Source organism: Calliphora vicina, chromosome 1 (genome assembly GCF_958450345.1).
Source record: "Calliphora vicina chromosome 1, idCalVici1.1, whole genome shotgun sequence".
Lineage (NCBI taxonomy): Eukaryota > Metazoa > Arthropoda > Insecta > Diptera > Calliphoridae > Calliphora > Calliphora vicina.
This window is the reverse complement of record NC_088780.1, coordinates 65,677,379-65,697,948: the sequence shown is the minus strand read 5'-3', so window position 1 is coordinate 65,697,948 and position 20,570 is coordinate 65,677,379. Positions and strand designations below refer to the sequence as shown.

Here is a 20,570-nt window from a genome sequence, read left to right as displayed (position 1 = left end):
GATTTTTAAACAAATGTTTAATAAATAGATGTAAATGGATTAATTTAACATATTTATCTATATACCCTTATTCGCGTAGATACTTCTTATATTCATTTTTGTACAATTAAGCCTATTTGCGAAAAATTATGTAAAAATTTTGCCATTAAAAAATTACTTATGCAATTTAATTTAAAAAGAATAGTAATGTGGACTTAATTGTCGTTCTAATGAGACTAGGGTTTTTAATTTCCCGACCTTTTTTTGATTCCCGGGAATCGGGAAATTTTTTTCTACATTCCCGGGTACCCGGCTTTTCCGAAATATATAATGATAATGTAAATTAGGAATATTATAGCCAAATTTCGTGTAAAAACTTAGTGTTATAACTATTATATATCAGAGCTTCGAATTAATTAATAAAATTTGAGCTTAATTCACAAAAATCTTAATCCGTAATTAAAAAATGTCACCCTTTCATTCCATAAATCCATTCCTAATATTTAATTTTTTAGATTCCAATTTCTTTATTTAAACTGAATTAATTTAATGTTAATTAATAACAGAATTTATTCAAACTTTGAATGATTACATTTTTCTTAAATCAAATCATTTACAAAATTAATTGAAAAAATTGACTTAAACCTTTTTGTAGATTTTAATTGAAGAAAAATTTAATCATTTAATAAATTTTTGAAGCTATTTTGTTATGGATTTGAAGAAGAAATTTAAAGAAATTAGAATGATTTAATAAGAAATAAAATCTATAAATAATGAATTCTCTTTTTAAATTTTCATACGAAAAACCCAAAATAAATAATAATAATAAGCGGTCTATTATTGCCAAGATATAAGTCTGCTTTTACACAGGGCAAGTTTTCTTGCGCAAGTTTAGAGTTTATAGGAGAGAGAGGCAAGTATAAAGAAGATGGGTACAAACTTGCTTGCACTAGCAAGTCTCTTCAATTCTCTTTTGTTTTCTCATTTTCACTATGACGTCTATTAGGTTTTGACCAGCGTTGCCGCTTTGGTCCAATTGGACCAAAAGTGGTAGATTTTATTTACAAGTACGATTGGTAGTTTGGTTGGTTTGTTCAATTGTTTTTAATTTTTTGGTAGGAAATACAATTAATATTTTTAAAATTTATAGTTTTTAAATTTAAAGATAACAAATAAAAAACATATGTGAAATAAAATAGTTGGAAACCCTGATTATTGAACTTATCGCCGTTAAATGTATAACATCTTTGCATTTATATGAAAAACATCAAAATCATAGTGTCAGTGCAAATTAAATGTAAACAAACACTTGTATTTCTTAAACAAAAGGCCGCAAAAAAGTAATTTTTTTTACAATTTTATTTAATAGTTAAAATATGTAGTATTTTTAGATATATTTCAAAAACTCCAAGACTGGCAATTGATGCTGATGGAGAAAACCAAACATCAAACGGCAATGATAGAACATAAATATGAATAAAATATCTATAATTTTACTTTTTTGTAGTGAATAAAGTTGCAAAACGAATCGCAAATTTAGGAGTGAGTGGATTCAACTTTTTGATTGGTTGCAGGAGAAAGATGGAAGCTGTTTTTCATTGTATGTTTCAAAACAATCTTAAATCACTGCTCCCACATAAATAATGGAATTTGCATCGGCTAAGTGATATATCTTTAGATATTAATGCTCGCATAAATTTGTTCGGGAAAATGTAAGCACACTTAAAGATGGATTCAATGAACTCTGTTATAGTGACTTATGTAATTTTATTTTTAATATACTTTCACTTCCAAATAGTTCTGCTGCTGCAGAACGAAAACATAATTTATGACAAACCCTAATATAATAGCAACTTAACGAGATATATAAAAATCGATTAATTATTTTAGAATTTATTCGCAATTAAGTGAATTCGCTCATTTTCACAAAATTTTACTTTTTTGTTTGATATACATAAAATTGAGTAGGTCTTCTTTCGATTGACTGAATTTTGAAAAAAAAAAATATTTTTTATGTAAAAATATCCAATTTTTTTGTTTTATAAAAATCATGAAAAATCGAAATCGGCAGAAATTGTTCAGATTTATTGCATTATGACAAACCCACATGTAATAGCATCAAAATGATTTTTTTGCCCTGTGTAATCAAATGCTTATATTTATTTAAAATTAAATTTTTGGTAGGATAGGACAGAATTTGGTAGGTTTTAGAGTGTATGTTGGTAGGAAAAATATTTTCTTTGTGGCAACGCTGCCTATTATGTTCTCAATAAATCCCAATGAGATGATCAAAAAATTCTTGAACTGCCGTTAAAGAATTTTTATTTTTTGGCCATATCTGCGAATAGGTTAACGGTATCCTACGAAGATAAAAACTCATATACAAGTAAATATGTACATATTTTAAGTAAAAATGAGCTGTTATTTTAATATTTATCAAAATATGTTAATTTTGTTCCTACATTTCTGGTTCTAGTTGCCTGAGACACGTTAATGGCCTGTCGAATTTTTAATAACTTTAACATTTTTTTACCAATTTCGGTTTTTTATGTCTTATTAGAACGACAATTACGTACACATTTCTATTCTTTTAAATTAAATTGCAAAAGTAATTTTTTAATGGCAAAATTTTTACAAAAACTGGAAAAATGCATTTTTTTACCCTTGTAGATGCATCTCAAAACTTCAGAGGAGATGATTTCAGGATGATTTTTTTTACCAATGTTCACCAAACTAGGGGGTGAGAATGGCCAAAATCCAATTCACGTATGCAAAAAGGTATGACTTACCTATATCTCGAATACTAAGTCATGCACATAAACAATTCAGACATCATACGAAAAGAATTTCAAAGACATCCCAACGACGCATACGATGGTGAGACCAACAATATGTTAATTTCGGGAAAATCATGTATCAGGCTTAATTAATTTTGAAAAGTCTTTAGTAAAGGTTTATAACAATCCCTCAAGTAATTTTTGTAGAAACAACTTAACTGTTTATTAATATTATCTTGGCTAAATATCGGCACGGCTAAAAAAAATTAAAAATTTCACAATTTTTTTTCTAAAATCTTAACAAAACTTTTTCATTTTGATTCATTAAATTATTAAAATCAAGTAATTTATGCTCTTTAAATTCGGATTATATTTTCTATCTTACAAAAACAATTAATGTTCAGTTTGTATTCATTATATTTGTTAATTAAATAATTATATGAAAACCTTGATGTAAATATAGACTTTTCATAAAATCGTCATTTTTAGAACTAAAATCGGCAAATCGCACTTTGCCAATTTTACAATCAAAAATCGCCAAAATGCCGATAAATCGGCAAATCTGGCAACAGTGGGTGCGTGCTATATTTTGGCACACTCTTCAAATTACAAAGATACTCTTTGTAAATTTGCTGTTGTTTTTTAAATAAACTATTAAAATATTTTTAACCTTGATGGAGACAAGTCCTCCTTAGATGGTGTTCGACTGTGTACAGAATTGCTGTGATCAATGTTTGTTGATGGAAAGTATGGATAGAAACAAGCGTGGGAGTCTTTAAATAAGAGTTTACTGTAAATAAGGCGGGGTGATTCAAGAAATTTCAATTTTAATATTACAATTTTTTATGTACATATCGTCGTCCGGGGGTTTAAGTGCTCTAAGTGCCAAAAATGCATTTTGAGTCAATCGATTTTGAATTTTAACATATGTAGTTTTTCTAAGAAACTACTCGATAGGATTGCCAACTGTAAAGTAGGTAACACTGAGATGACAACCCTGTTTTTATTATTTTTGCTTTGTGCATATATATTTTTGAATAGTCAACGGTCAGTTGTATTTGTATTGTTGAGTCTATTGTTTGATACGTACAAGACACGTCCTGACAAAACACGTCTTAATTTTATATTTTTGTTTAATCTTTTAATTTATACGTAAATGGAATAAACGTGAACTTTTATTTTATTATTAAAATTACGTCTAGAGTGTTTTATTTAATATCGTGAATAAATACTCAATAAGAGACTTTTCTTTTTTTTTAATCTGTGACATTTTCTCAGAAGTGGGAATTTTAAGAACTTCGCAGAACGCTGACGACATGGAAAATTTTCATCGTTTAACCGTTAAGGAATTACAAGCGAGATGCAAGGAAGCCGGTCTGCCGAGTACCGGTAAGAAGCATCAATTAACTGAACGTCTCGAGGAGAAACACAATTCACCTGGTTTGAATGATCGTATTGCGTTGTTGGAAAAGACGATTGCTGACTTACGAGTACAATCTGCCCGTTTCGAACCGACTGATACATCATCCACGTCGCCTGCTGAGTCTCCAGTGCGTGATTTTTCCTACAATGTTACACACGGATACATACGACCCATATTACCCGAATCATCTGCCCCGCGTATGGAACAACAAGTTCCGCCATCACACAATGTTTTCGTACAACAGCCGTATTCATCGTACTTACCGACAGTACAGAATCATAACTTTTCTATGAACCCATATGGTAATGTACGTGAAATGATATCGATTCTACCCGAATTCAATCCATCGTCTGATGAATCCGTAAATTTATATCCATTTGTTAAACGCGTCGAAACTCTCAAATCAGCCTACGGCTGGGACGACCAATCGTTAATATTCGCCGTGCAACAGATAATGCAAGGGTCCGCAAAATATTGGGTCGACTTCCTTCAAATTGTATTCTTGTCTTGGCAAGATTTCGTACGGAAATTTCTACAAGATTTTCCCCACGTCGATAACGTCGCCGATATACATATAAAAATGTCTCAGATGAAGCGCCAAGTAAATGAGTCACCGCAGGAATACTACTTCAGAATGTTTGCATTTGTTACCAAAGGTAATAACCAGAATCTGCTATCGCCAGACACATCGTAAATGGTATCAGTGACACCGATTTAAGACGTAAGATCTCTAACGAATATTCTAATTGCAACCAATTGTATTGTGACGTAAATAGTTATTGCAATTATAACGAAGATGCCACAGCTGGTGCAACTGAGCAGAAACCAAAGTCATCGCCGTCGAATGAAAAATCGTTTAGTAACTCTGTAGTTTCGAAGAAACCCGACAACAGCAACAATACGCCCAAGGCGAATTCATACAAGGTGGTGTCAGTTCTACAAAACCAACGATTGGTCTTAACAAATGTCAAAAAACCAAAATGAATATTTAAACTTAATATAGTGTAGATAATTGAATAGTGATAAGATACGATTAGAATATGTAGATATTTAAATGTAAAAACAAGCTTTGATAACTGTTAGAACCAAAAAGCGAAAAAAAATTATCAGCTGTTTGACTGACTCCACCTTGTATAAATCCGCCTTGAATACGCCAATTAATAAAGTTAAGTGTTTTAATTGTTTTGGCTACGGTCACTATTCAATTAAATGTCCCGAACCGCAAAGAAAGGAACGTTGTAAGAACTGTAACCGTACAACACATTCTACAACCGAATGTAGGGCAATAAAAGGCAATAAACAACCCTCCAACGTGAACAATATTACAAATACTTTGGAATCGATTGCTGATTTAAAAAAAGTGTTGTGTTGAACACTGTTGCAACCGTTGCAACGTTAGAAAATCGTTTGCAGCTAGTGTAGGTGAAACTACTCCATGTATGATTCTTTTAAAAGGTTTTTCCGGTGGCGAGTATAAATTTACGAACGAAATTGCAGCCGATTTGGAAATTGAAGGTAATACGTTTGAAACAGAAATGTTTGTTGTTGAGGATGATTTTATCGCCCAAAATATACTGTTAACGTGATACATATTAACGTTACTTCCAACGTACCTGTATGCACCCGACCGTACCGTATTGCCTTCTCCAAGCGCCCAATTGTAGAAGAGATATAAAACGGAGAACACCGTTTATGCGTAGACAATAGGCAGTTGAATCGAGTAACCGTGAAGATACCTTATCCAATGCCGATAATTGATGAGCAGTTTGCTTTACTAGCTGGTAACGAATATTTTTCCACTATTGATCTCCGCATGGGTTATCACCAAATCGAAATCGCCGAGGTCTCGAAGAAGAATACATCGTTCGTAACCACGGGCGGACATTATGAATTTAACCGTATGCCCTTTGGCTTAGTAAATGCCCCCGCCGTTTTTCAAGCGATAATGAATCGTGTGGCACGATTAATGAAACCTGGTGAAGTCTTAACCTATCTTGACGATGTCACAATTCCGAGCAAAAATGTTGATGAGGGTATCGAGCGATTGGACCGTTTCTTAATGATATTGGAAAGGAATGGTCTTACCCTTCGTATGGACAAATACAATTATCTTGCAGAAGAAATTTCGTACCTTGGACATAAAATAGGTAAAAATAAGATTGCACCTGGGGACAATAAAATAAGCGCCATCAAAAATTTTAAACCCCCATCGAACGTCACTGAGTTCCTACGATTTTTGGTTCTCACCGGATTCTTTAGAAAATTCGTGGAAAATTATTCTAATATATCACGTCCGTTAACTGATTTATTACGAAAGTCGGAAGAGTCAAATTTTGTATGAGGTAGTACGCAACAGGAAGCTTTTGAGAAACTCGTCGATGTACTCTGCAGTAAACCCGTACTAGAAATTTTTGATTTCAACATGTAGTCCTCACCGACTCCAGCAGTGTGGTTACAGTCAACTGATGGCGAAAATTGGCATTCCGTGTTCTACTACAGTCGTCACACAACCGAAGCTGAAAGCAGATACCATAGTTACGAGCTAGAGGTATTGGCGGTAGTGGAAACTTTGGATCAATTCCGAATTTATTTAATTGGAAAGCCGTTTCGAATGTTAACCGATTGCGCCGCTATAACGAAAGCTAAAACTCACAAGGAGTTGATCCCCAAGATCGCACGTTGGTTTATGAAACTATTGGAATATGATTGTAAGTTCGTTCACCGTGAAGGGTCACGTATGTCCCACGTAGATGCTCTCAGCAGATCTCCAGAAAAGCCACCGAAGGTCGAAGTCAACAGTAATGATGGGTTACTTACTATGCAACTACAAGATGCAAAATTACGTAATATAATGGAAGTCTTAAACGGCACCTTGGTATCAGACCAGGTCAAGCAGATAAAGACTGACTACGTGATCCAAAACCAACGTCTCTACAGGAAGACGAATAATGGTCTTAAATTTGTTGTACCCAATTCAACTAGATGGCGAATCGCTAAACACTGCCACGACATGTTGGACACTATGGCCTCGAAAAGACATTGGAGAGAATGAAGGAAACCTTTTGGTTTGATCGTATGCGGAAATACGTTAAGGAGTACATTGCGGCTTGTACTGAATGCTGTTACAACAAATCGAAAGGTGGTAAACCAGAAGGCGTCCTACAATACGGTCCATTAGAGCCGTTACCGTTTCGTCAAATTCATATTGATCATCTAGGGACGTTCATACGAAGTAAAAGAGGAAATACACATATACCGTGGAATTGCGTTTACTTCCAAAATGTTCCGAGGGCCAACGGTCAAGTTGAGCGGGCCAACCAAATAATCCTGAATTACCTACGAACCACAACAAGTGGGCCGAAAGATTGGGATTTACAATTGCATAAATTGCAATGGTCGGTTAATTCCCAAAAGAATAATACATCCGGTTTTAGACCGAATGAACTCGTATTTGATTATAGACCAATTGATTTGGTCCAAAACCGAATTATTGCCGCTGTTCAACGAGTGTGTTGCCAAGAATGATACAACGATTGAAGAGAAACGTGAACTTGCATCCCATAATATCGAGAAGGAGAGAGAAAAATGGAAAAGGCGATTCGACAACAAGCATAATACCCCCAATGTATACGAAGTAAGCGATTTGGTTGTTCTCGAAAATGAACTACAGGCTACTGGCGAATCTCGAAAATTGGAGCCAAGGTATCGTTGCCCATATATAATAACCCGTGTGCTTGATAAGGATGGTTATCTCGTCGAAGACATCCCTCGCGAATCACCTCGCGTATGTTCTGCTCCGTTTACAGTTCCGATAAGATGAAGAGGTGGTGCGATGGGTCTCCAGAACTGGGTCTTGAGGAAGAAGCCGAGGACGACTTCTGTTCAGGATTGGCCGAACTGTCAACTGTAAAGTAGGCAACACTGAGATGACAACCCAGTTTTTATTATTTTTGCTTTGTGTATATATATTTTTGAATAGTCAACGGTCAGTTGTATTTGTATAGTTGAGTCTATTGTTTGATTCGTACAAGACACGTCCTGACAAAACACCGCTTAATTTTATATTTTTGTTTAATCTTTTAATTTATTTTTATTTTATTATTAAAATTACTTCTAGAGTGTTTTATTTAATTTCGTGAATAAATACTCAACAAGAGACTTTTCTTTTTTTCATCTGTGACAGGATTTTGAGATTTTTACAATATACAGTCAGCGTCTAAAGAAAGTGTACAACTTGTTTTTACATTTAAAACATTTTATTTACATATTAAAACACTATTTATTCTCCAGTTCTAGTATATTTAACAAAACATTTAATTGTTCTCTTGCAATATATAAACAAAAAACTAAACTAGTTCAACTGCAACAAAAACAGTAACAACAAAACCAAAAATACTCCATTTTTAATGCGTCAAAAGAAAGTGTACAGTTTAGGGAAATTAGAAGAAAAAACGTGTTTAGTATTTTATTTGACATCTTTTGGGTTTTAAAACAGTTTCAACCCTCCTTGGCATTGTTTCTACCAATTTTGATGTCACCGATGTTGGGATGTTGAACCACTCTTCCTGCAGGATTTCGTGTAGAGAGTCATTGATGGTAATATTTCGTTTTCTGATCTGTCTGTCCAAATGTTACCACAGATGTTCAATGGGATTAATGTTCGGTGACTGTGGGGGTTGTTCTCGTTGTTTCGGTGTATGATGCATTCTTTAACAAGTTAAGAAGTATGCTTCGGATAGTTGTCCTGTTGGAAGATCCAGGTTCGGTCTAGATTTAATTTTCTAATGATGGGTTCCATATTTTCTATAAGAATGTTTAGGTAATAGGTTTTGCTCATCAAACTATCAATAAATATGAGTTTTCCCATGCCACTTGCCTCCATACACCCCCACACCATCACCTAACCACCACCATGCTTTACGGTGGATAGTACATTTTTTGGTCGAACTCTTGATTTTTGCTTCTCCAAATTTTACTCATTTTTTTACTTCCGAAAATCTCAAACTTGCTTTCGTCCGTAAACAGCACATTATTCCAAAACAATTTTCTTGGTTTTTATACCTGTTTGCGAATTCCCGAAGTCGCTCTTTATTTCGTTTGGAAATGTGGGGTTATTCTCTCGGAACTCCACCATATAGAGCATTTGGGTGTAGCGCTCGGCGAACCGTACTGTTACTAACTCTCACTCCAGACGATTCTGTTAATTCTTCGCATAATTTTACTGCACTTACTGTGAATACTTTCTTCACTGCTCTCACAATCGACCATATTTCAAGGTTGTTAAGGCGTTTTGGTGTTCCGGCACGTTGCTGATCTTCTAAAATTCTAAATTTGTTTGTTTGTCTATAATTTTTTTTACAGTATTATGGCTTCTTCCTATTATAGAGGAGATTTCACGTGACGATTTGCCTTCATTTTTAAATTTTATGACTTACTTTCTTGTTTCAATTGCAGTTTGTTTTCCCATTTTGGTTTTAAAGTTCTCGCGATCAAACAAGAAAAGGTACTATCTTAAAATCTCATGAGACTAGCAGCAAGATCCACAAAAAATTATAATCTAGGCAAAAATAAAGAATAACAATATATTTTTTTATGTAGCTAGAAAAATCTTATTGCAATTCTAAATGTGTACACTTTTTTCTGACGCGTTAAAAATGGAGTATTTTTGGTTTTGTTGTTACTGTTTTTGTTGCAGTTGAAATAGTTTAGTTTTTTGTTTATATATTGCAACAGAACAATTAAGTGTTTTGTTAAATATACTAGAACTGGAGAAAAAATTGTTTTTTAATATGTAAATAAAACGTTTTAAATGTAAAAACAAGTTGTACACTTTCTTTTGACGCTGACTGTAGTTGTTTTAAAAAGATGATTCTGAGGAAAAATTTTCTTCCGATCACATCTACAACGGGATATTTTCTAACGGTAATAAAAATCCTGTTTGCTCTATACGCCATCTTAAGCAAATGTCCTTGCAAATACATACACGTAGAGCAAAGTTGCATTAACAAAGCAACAACACACTTAAAATTTTAAGTAATAAATATATTAATTTACAAAACACCAAAAATAAGCTATTCTCAAAATTATTATGGAATATATCAAAATGATAATAAAGAAATTAACATTTTAATTTATTTTTGTTAGGTAATAACTTCTGTATATTTTTATATATTATAAATATTTTCTGTTTGGAAATTAGGCTGCAAAATTGAGTTTTTAATTTTATTTGGAATATATTGAAGAACTTTTATTTTAGTAAATGGAAGAATCGAACAATTTATTTAAAATTCTTAAAATGTGAGAATTGAATTTCTACAAGTTTTAAATTTTTTCAAATAATTAACGATCGACAAAATACTATGAATTTCTAAACGTTTCAGATATTTGTCTAAATATTTGGCTATGAACGCAATCGATTTCCTGGATTTGTGAATGACCAAACTCAGAAAATTTTTCGATATATTTTTGACCTGTAAATGGTCTGACAAAATTTTAAAATAGCTGTGGACATAATTTGGTTTTTATTTTGGGCAACGCACTAATCACTCCACATAACTATACATATTTTGAATATGTTCTATCAGAGTATTTAGTATTTTGTATATACAACTACTTATATCATTACTTACGACAGTTGTAATTTTGTTCCTTATTAGGACATGCTTATATTGTTAACATGCTTGTATGTAATAAAAAGACAATGCAAAACCTTAGGAAGATTGAAAACGATTTGGAAATCAAAACTAGGGTTTTGATTTGCAAATCGGGAAAAATTTCCCGGGAATATTTTGTAAGAAATTTTCGGGAAATTTTTGACGGGAATTTCTTTATACGTTTTCTTCTTAAATTTGCAATATTCTGATTTGTTATAATGGCCAAATTTGTTGCTAGTCGAATGATTCCATTACATCTATAATTTTTCGGTTCTAGCAACAGATAGTCAGTTGGCAATGAAGCATTGAAATAAACGAATTTTTATCACTCAACTACAATTCTTCAGCCACAGCAGATCAATTTTACCATTTAGAATACTCAAATTGAAATTGTATGTTCTTAAAGGAATTATTAGTGCGCCTAACATTACATCTTCTAAGGATATTCATATTTAGAGAAGATAATAATAGTGGTTTAAATTTGTGTATAAACAATCTGATTTGCGAAATGTCTCTTTCGAAACGAACTACGCATGTTTTCCAGATTTAACATAGTCGGAGTTTGTAAGTTGTTTACTAAAATAATATAATTTATTGATTTTATACAGATTAAAACTATGTGTGTGACAAGACATGTCAAATGCCACTATTATAGTATAAACTCTTTACAGAGACCAATATTGTACAACCAAATAGAGTTATTTTATACATCTTTTAAAACGCTGTTAAAATTCTAAAACTACTTATTCGTAAAAAATTTTAATGTTTTTTGGTTTACTTTAGTATTAAAAAATTCTCGGGTATTCCCGGGAATGAATAGCTTTTTTAATTTCCTCCCGGGAAGTGAAAAAGTCCGCGAAATTAGGAACCCTAATCAAAACATACAATAACAGTAAAAGGGGTTTGTTTTCGGCGATATACGTCACGTTCCACTATAATTTCGTTTAATTTCTGTAGATATCGAATTTTTCAATTTCATCCACAGTTGGAGGGTTGTTGCAAATGCACACTAAAGAGTAACAGCTAAACCTAAAAAGCGCGTCAAGCGTTGCGTTGACTGAAAATACGTTTACAGTGAGATATTAGTTACTCCACAGCCTTTTAGTTTTGGTTGTAAGAGATTATGCCTTACAGCAGTATTCTATATAAAAAGAAGTACTGTTAATAATTCTTTATAACAGAAAAATATATTGGAAAATATTAGCATTCAACAATAATAATTGCACGTAGAGCAAAAGCAGTAATCAATTTCATGAGTTTGTACAAATGGCAGATACAAGTTCTGTTTTGAATAATATAGAGCAAAATGGCCACGATTTATCTCAACAACGAGATGAGATAGCCGAAAAAGGATTGTAGATTTGAAAAATTTGATGTCGAAAACCTAAGGTGGCGTCCTTAACTCAAAATTTTCTAAATGGCATATGGAGCACATAAACCCCCAGGCGACGATATGTACATATATAGAAATATTAATGTTAACTTTTTTTTTATTAATATGAAAAATACGATGAAGGAAATAGGAAACACTTTCATATGTATTAAGATATAATGTAATAAACTTACCTTGTTTCAAAACTATATTTAGGTCTTTTTATGAAAAGAAATTTCGGTAGATAATCTATGAACACGTTTTTCACCCAAGGGGCCATTCGATGTGTCTGTGGTGACCGAAAGTGTACGTTTAAAACCACAACAGTAACACAGATGCTTAAAGAAAGAATGAAAAATACATATGTACATAAGTATGTATTAAGTAATAAGTACATATGAGGAGCCGCAGAACAAAAGGTACTTTTTCGAATTTTTTTTACAAATTGATTTTTTGTTATTTTTATATTTGGGTTGACATTTTCTAGAAAAAATCAATTTCCCAAAGTACATTTTATCTGCTGCTCCTCAATATGTATGAATAAATTAAAGTCATTTAATAAATAATAATCTGTTAAAAATTCGTGTCGACTCGTGTAATTAAAAAAAAACACTCAAATGAAAAATTATAGAAAAAGTTATAAGTTACGGTGTAGCAATAGAGCAAACACATTTTTATACCCACCATCATTATGGGAGGTATATTGTTTTTGTCATTCCGTTTGTAACACATGAAAATATTTGTCGCAGACCCACATTAGTATACTATATATGGGTCCTCATAAGATTCTCAGACGATCTAGCTATGTCCGTCCGTCTGTTGAAAACACGATAGGGCCCAAACGAAAGGAGCTAGCACACTGATAAGGTCTGTTTGGTATTGAAAATGGGCAATTATCGGTTAATGATTTCACCTGGCCCCCATACAAATGTCCCCTTGGAATACTGTTTGAGCAGTCATAAATGTGATGATTGTGCGCCAATCCTGATCGAATTTTACACAAATTAGTTCTAAGTACACTGAAATTATACCGTAAAGTTTTATATATAATAACACTGTGCTAGTTGAAAAAACTATCGCGGGGTGGTTTAAACTAATTCGAGTACGCTTAGTTCAGTGGTGCTAACCGTTTTTTTAGGTAATATATATTCGCGTAACTCAAAAACGGTTTAGTTTATTAAATAACCTGAAAACGAAATTCCGCAATAAAATTACCTTTAAGCAAGGCTTAACATTTTTTGCAAAATTTCGAAATTTTTGTTTTTAAAACGGCATAAAAGCTTGGAAAATGCGGAAAAAATTCAAAGTATTTCTAAAACGAATGCGCAGATTAAAAAAATGTTAAGCCTTACTTAAATGTAATTTAATTGCGGAATTTCGATTTTTCAGTTTATTCAATAAACTAAACCGTTTTTGAGATTGTAATTTATCAAATTTTGTACAGTTCAGATAACTGATTCAAGTCCCAATAGAAGTCCAAAACTACATATTAATGAGATTCGACACTGCCGAATATAACACTCTTACTTGTTTTTTATGACCTTTTGTATTTTTTCCTTATATTGATGTTTGGTGAGAGTAGGTCTTCATATAAAACTTGAATTTTGAACCCATTACTACATAATTTAGCAGTGATGTATATTTATATGTAATTTTTACATCATTTATATGTATGTCATTTTTACATCGGGGGTAAACCATTTACTTGGTTGGATAAATTAAATACCAAATATATTAAATTCAGAGGGAACATTTGTATGGATGCTAAGTAAAATCATGGACTATTCATAAGGACGTGAATACTTTTGTAATTTCCAAACAATCGGTTCATCAGGTGTAATTTACAAAAAGCGTTTGGTATTTGCACCATCTTATTAAATCCAGCTGCCATTTGAACACTAATTTTGTAATGTATGTAAGTATCAATCTCAAAGAATTAAAAAAATATATTATAGCACGTTATCAAATTGTAGCAAGAATTTCGACATTAATATAATAATTCGTAAAAATATAATATCATAGAATAAATACATAGAAGGGAAGGAGTGAGAAATGACAATGAAAATAGTAAACAAAATTACTCTCTTTCCAACAAAAGTGAATGGTAAAATTTTTAATGAATATAAGTAGCTGTGTTGTAAATGTTTGACTAACCTATTTATACAAAGTAGTTACTAAGTTTATTCACTATGTCATGTAATGAATTATTTGAAGTTTTAATAAATGACAGTTCTTTTCTAATACTCAACACAACAGGTTATGGGACTCATGACGCGCGAAATTTAAAGAGAACAAGTGTAAAGAGGAAAAGTAGAAAAAATATTTCCAGAACATGTTAAATCGGTTTTTAAATTCGTTTAACTTTATTTTTTATAAATTTTAAATTTAGCGAAATGATAATCATGTCGCTGAATGTTCAACAAAGTAGGCTAAAACTCGATGATGAATTGGTAGCCTCACTCATGCTGGCCGGTTTACCAGACAAGTTTGCATCACTCGTGATGGCAGTGGAGAACTCCAAGTCGAAATTAAGCGTTGATATGGTGAAAAATTTGCTGCTTCAGGACGCAAAATATGATTCTCCAAAAGTGTAGGACAAATCCTTGGTTTCTAATAAGAAAGAAAACACTTGCAAATTCAAATGCTATGCGTGCAAGAGAGAAGGACATATGGCGAAAAATTGTCCACAAAGAGCAAAATCAAACGCAACAAAAAAGAAAAATGAAGAAAGAAATTCGTTAGCAACTTCTTTATTTTCATCGTCTTGTCTACATACAGCAAAAAACAACAACAATATTGAAGAGTGCACAGTGGTTTAAAAAGTTTTTTTGAAAATAATTCGGTATCTTGGGAACTGTTACGAAATTTCACATGGTTTTCGAGTTGATTTACGTTTGTTCAGCTTCCTAGCGCTAATGGGGGCCAGTACGTAGCCCCTCAAAGTTGGTCACCTCGGGTCTCAAATTTTTTAAAAACATCGCCAAAAATACATTTATGATCCGAATGAGCTGAAATTTTGAATATAAATAGTCCTTGATTTTGCTCGATCTTTTTATGGTTTTTTAGATATGGCGGGTCTACGGAGAGACGAGAGCTATATTGGCGATAAAATTCTAAATAAAATAAAAAAAACTTGCTAACAGTTATCTCTTCCCTATAAAAAGTTATACGCACCCAAAGTTGGAACTTGTAAAAAGGGCCGTATTTTTTACATTTTTTCCCAAAAAAGCCCATATATTTTATCTTTTGTAGAAAAAACATTTCTTCGGGACTATATAGAATTTTTATATGATCCGGAAAGATAACTTCATGCAAAAGCGTGTAAAGAAAAATTTGGCTCACTTAAGCGGACATACCACCCACCAGTCATATCCAAACTTGGCCAATTTAAAAAAAAATATCTGTTTGATTTAAAAATTCTAAAAAGGCAAACGAAAATCCACGAAAAAGCTCCATATTTATATAAGCCCGTATGTTTCTTAAATACCTGCTAAGTATTTTTACTATCACACGGTAAATAACGTCACAGTAGGCACTTTTCTAAAAAAACTCAGTTTGTGGAACACATTTTTCCCATTTTAGGAATTTCGGTATTTGAAAATAAAAAATTTTAAAAATTCTAATGCCATTGATTTAAGGACATTTGAGTCTATATTGGTTTCAAATTTTGTTATGATATCTTTAATTGTTAAAATTTTACATTAATTCAAATTTTATATTTTTATTCGTGGAAAATCACCATATGAAAATTTTTTTAGTTTTTAAGATAAATGAAGTCCCAAACTTTTATAAAATTATTTAATTTTACTAAAATATCAATCTATGGTATACCAATCCTAAGGTTTTCAACAATATCAAATACTTATATATTTACTCCTCAGAAGTTCCACAAACCTTGCCCCCTTTGACAAATTTGTAAATTTTTTCATATATTGCATGCAAAATGAGTTTACACCAAACTTTCTGCTAAGTAAGCATGTGTTTGAATTAGAGGGTCAAACCGGTTTTCGAATTATTCGGTTATTTTCCAATTTTTGCTGTTTTTTAAACCGGTTTTTACAAAAGGACGGTTTTCGAGTTATTCGACAAAATCGAATATTTTTTTTTATTTATTTTAAGATTCTGCGATTACTTTTAATTATTAGGGATTACTTTAAACAACACTTTTCTTCTAAATGTGTGTTATGATTTCATGTTGAATGCCATTAACAAGTTATACATCGAGAACTATGCGCAGTCGAGCGTCATTGTCACTATTTCTGGCTCATTTTTGTTTTTCCTGTTCTACGTAGTTTATACCAACAGCGTGTCTTTTAAATTGGTGGATATCATAAAAAGTCATTGATACTGTACCACTGCCATTGTTACTACTGATTTTAATAATTAATCGTTCCACCTTCCTATACGTAGATATAGGTTTAGAATATATTGAATTTGACTCGCAAAATTTAGAAGCTCAGCTCAGTTTAACAATAAAAGAACTTCGAAATCCACACAAAAAAACTAGTATTACAACAACTAGCGATTTTAAACCAGATTCTGAGTACTTGCACAAATTTTCAAAAAGTTAAAATAAAGTAAATCTTTTATACAATGCAATTTCAACCAAAAATTATCGTGTTACTTTTTTAATCAAAAATAAATTGAGGAATCGTGTGTCCTCAAATCATTTAAATTGTATTCTCTTCTTGAAATATTTGGGGGATTCAAACTGTCTCCTATTAGGTCGTATTGTCATAAAATATTTTTTTAGTTTAAATTAATTTTTGTTGGGTTTCAAACAAACAAGTTATAAACTAATAAGACTTTTAGAACTATGTTTATTGGTTTGTCATAAAATAACACTTTTTTTGTTTGCAGCACAACAAGAATTTGTTTAAACTAAAAAAATATTTTACGACATTATGACAATACGACCTAATAGCAGACCGTTTGAATCCTCCAATTATTTTAAAAAATACAACTAACCTAATAGTTAGTTGTATTTTTTACGTGTTAATATTATATTAATATATGTATATCATTTCTTTTGATTTAAAATATTAAACAAATTTAAAGTTGTGTTAAATAAATTTAAGTTAAATAAATTTTTAAAAGACTGAATGATTTTTTTAATTAGTTTTAATAAAAAAAAATATTTAAGCTTAATTTATGCCTCATTTCATAAATGGACAAAAAATTTAAAAACCGGTTATTCGAATCGGTTTTAGATTGAAAAAACCGAAAACCGGTTTTTAAAAATTACGATTTTTCGAATTATTCGAAAACCGGTTTTTGGAATATATCGAATATTTGATCACTCTAGTTTGAATTCAAAATTAACATTTGATATGTTAGTAACATTTTGCATGAAATATAAGTCATTTAGCTTAAAAACTAAAAAAAATTGTAATATTGTTATTTTTCACGAAGAAAAATAGCAAATTTGAATTAATGTAAAATTTTAACAAAAAAAATTTTAATGTAATTAATAACAAAATATATAAATAATGTAGATCCGAGTGTCCTTAAAACAATGGCATTTTAATTTTTGACATTTTTTATTTTTAAATACCGAAATTCCTAAAACGGGGAAAATATGTTATAAAAAGTGAATTTTTCTAGAAAAGTGCCTACTGTGACTTTATTTACCATGTGATAGTAAAAAAAACTTTGTCGGTATTTAAGAAACATATGGGGTTATATAAATATGGAGCTTTTTCGAGGATCGGTGCTTTGCCTTTTTAGAATTTTTTACTCAAATTTTTTTTTAAATTGGGCAAGTTTGTATGGGCCTCGTGGGGACTAGGTCCCCTTAAGGGAGCCAAATTTTACTTTACATGCTTTTGCATTAAGTTTTCTTTCCGGATCAGATAAAAATTGTGTATAGTCCCGAAGAAATTTTTTGTTTACAAAAGAAAAAATATATGGTCTTTTTTGGGAAAAAACTTAAAAAATACGGCCTCTTTTACATGTTCCAACTTTGGATGCGTGTAACTTTTTATAAGGACCAGATAAATGTTAGCAAGTTGTATTTATTATAATTAGAATTTTATCACCAATATAGATGATATTTTAAAAATAAATTTGGACCCTCCGTAGGCCCGCTATATCTAAAAAACCAAAAAAAGATCGAGCAAAATTAAAATAAATAAATCAATAAACCTAAATATCTCTTATATACACATGTAAGTGTATTTTATGTGGATCTTCTCAAGGACTATTTATATTTTAAGTTTCAGTTCATTCAGTTCGCAAATGGATTTTTGGCGATTTTTTTTAAAAAATTTGAGACCCGAGGTGACCAACTTTGAGGGGCTCGTACTGGACCCCATTAGCGGTAGAAAGTTGAACGAATGTAGATCAACACTTCATCTCCAACCATATAAAATTTCGTAACAATATATCCAATAGTTCCCGAGATACCGAATTATTTAAAAAAAGTTTCTAAACCACTGTGGAGTGGTTTATTGACTCAGGGGCGACTTCACACATGACAAATACCAAAAGTATTTTGCGCAATACAAAGAAAGTCGACGATAAACATGTTGTAATTGCAAATAACGAGAAAATGACGATTGAGTGTGCCGGAGACGTAAATGTTGTTTTACAATCAGGTGAGAAAGAGACAACCGCAGTTTTTAGAGACGTTGAATATGTTCCTGGAATGTCCGTTAACTTATTGTCTGTGAGACAAATGACGTTAAAGGGAAATAAAGTACTTTTTGAAGCCGACAAGTGCAAGATTTTTGTCGATGATTATTCAAGAAAAGTCTTCGTTGTGCCAATTAAGCGTAAATCCGACGTTTTGGATGTGATGCTACCGAGTATACTATTGGGCGGAAGCTGCAATGACCTCAGCATACCTTTAAATATATACATTTTATTTGTTGTTTTCATTGCGATTCTATGAAATGTTTTTTTAAATTTGATTTTCTATTATATGGATTTGTTAAATTTAATAAATATACAGGTAATTTGTTAAATATGTTTAGTAATGTGATTTTCAGTGAGTTTGCCATAGTTGTTCTTATACTAGTCGACCTTATATCTTCCTTCTGCACGCCTTCTGGTGTTGTATGCGTGGTTTATAGGTTTCAGATATCGGGGATCATTATAAAATTCGTTGATCAATGTGTTGTAGTATAGGCTTTTAATTTTTAAAATCTGTAGGTTGCTGGCAATGTTGGTATTTGAAATTATGTTGTTTTGGAATCTGTTGCTGCTGTTGTTGTTAGCAACATTAAAGTTGATATTTGGTGTGCTAATTCCCAGCAGTTAAGCAAGTAGTCAATGTATCCCTTAAAGACAGTAATTGTCACAAATGTCTTATCACTTGGCTGACTCCATTTTATATATTTTGGTCATTTCACACGTGTGTGCACTTTGTAGTGCAGAGAGAAGACAATTGGTTACTTTATGCATCCCAAGTAATCTAGCGTGAAGACAATTGTCACTAAAGTGTCTCTAAGTAATCTAGAGTGTAGTCACTTTAAACGTTTTGTGAGTAATTCGTACAAAGTGGTTTTTTACAAATTGTGTTAATATAATTCTCATACAGTTTATTTTTATTTTTGCTTAAGTATATTGATATCGCATGTAACATAGCATGAAGTCAATAGTCACTTTAGTGTCTCTTAGTAACCTATGGTGAAGTCACTTCAAACTTTTTTTGTACTGCAGTTTATTTTACCCACCAGAAGCGTTGACTACCTTCGATCAGCTATCCGATAGTCACATTGTAATGAAAAGGGTGAATTGACCCCCTGCTTAGGACATGCACGTGTTAAAATAACTAGTCAAGTAGCTGATCAAGTAACCAGTTACAAAGCTAGCAAGGTAACTGACGCTATGTAACCAGTATGTGAATCCAATGCGTTGCCTACTTTGGACCAGCTATTAGACAGTCCCATTGTAATCAAAAAGAGACAATTGACCCCCTGCCTAGGACATGCCAGTGTTAAAATGACTAGTCACGTGGCTATTGAAGTAACTAGCTCCCACCCTAAATGATGGGTAAAATCACTAGTTCGGTACTGTCTCCTAGAACTGCTGGGATGTTACATGGGATACCAGATACTTAAGCAAAAATAAAAATAAACTATGAGAATTATATCAACACAATTTGTATATAACCAGTTTGTACGAATTACTCCCAAAACGTTTAAAGTGACTACACTCTAGATTACTTAGAGACACTTAAGTGTCAATTGTCTTCACGCTAGATTACTTGGGATGTATAAAGTAACCAATTGTCTTCTCTCTGCACTACAAAGTGCACACACGTGTCAAATGACCAAAATATATAAATTGGAGTTAGCCAAGTGGTAAGACATTTGTGACAATTACTGTCTTTAAGGGATACATTGACTACTTGCTTAACTGCT

The 20,570-nt window shown here is 32.0% G+C and overlaps 1 protein-coding gene across 1 annotated transcript in view; it reads right to left on the bottom strand.

Moving 5' to 3' along the window:
* nAChRalpha4 (nicotinic acetylcholine receptor alpha4) overlaps nucleotides 1–20,570 on the bottom strand; it is a 353,850-nt gene that overhangs the window by 73,287 nt on the left and 259,993 nt on the right. Inside the window, exons 7-8 of the mRNA XM_065514945.1 lie at nucleotides 12,399–12,542; nucleotides 3,427–3,546 (exon numbers count right to left, since the gene is read on the bottom strand). Coding sequence (XP_065371017.1) covers nucleotides 3,427–3,546; nucleotides 12,399–12,542 — 264 coding nt within the window. The remainder of the gene's footprint in view (nucleotides 1–3,426; nucleotides 3,547–12,398; nucleotides 12,543–20,570) is intronic.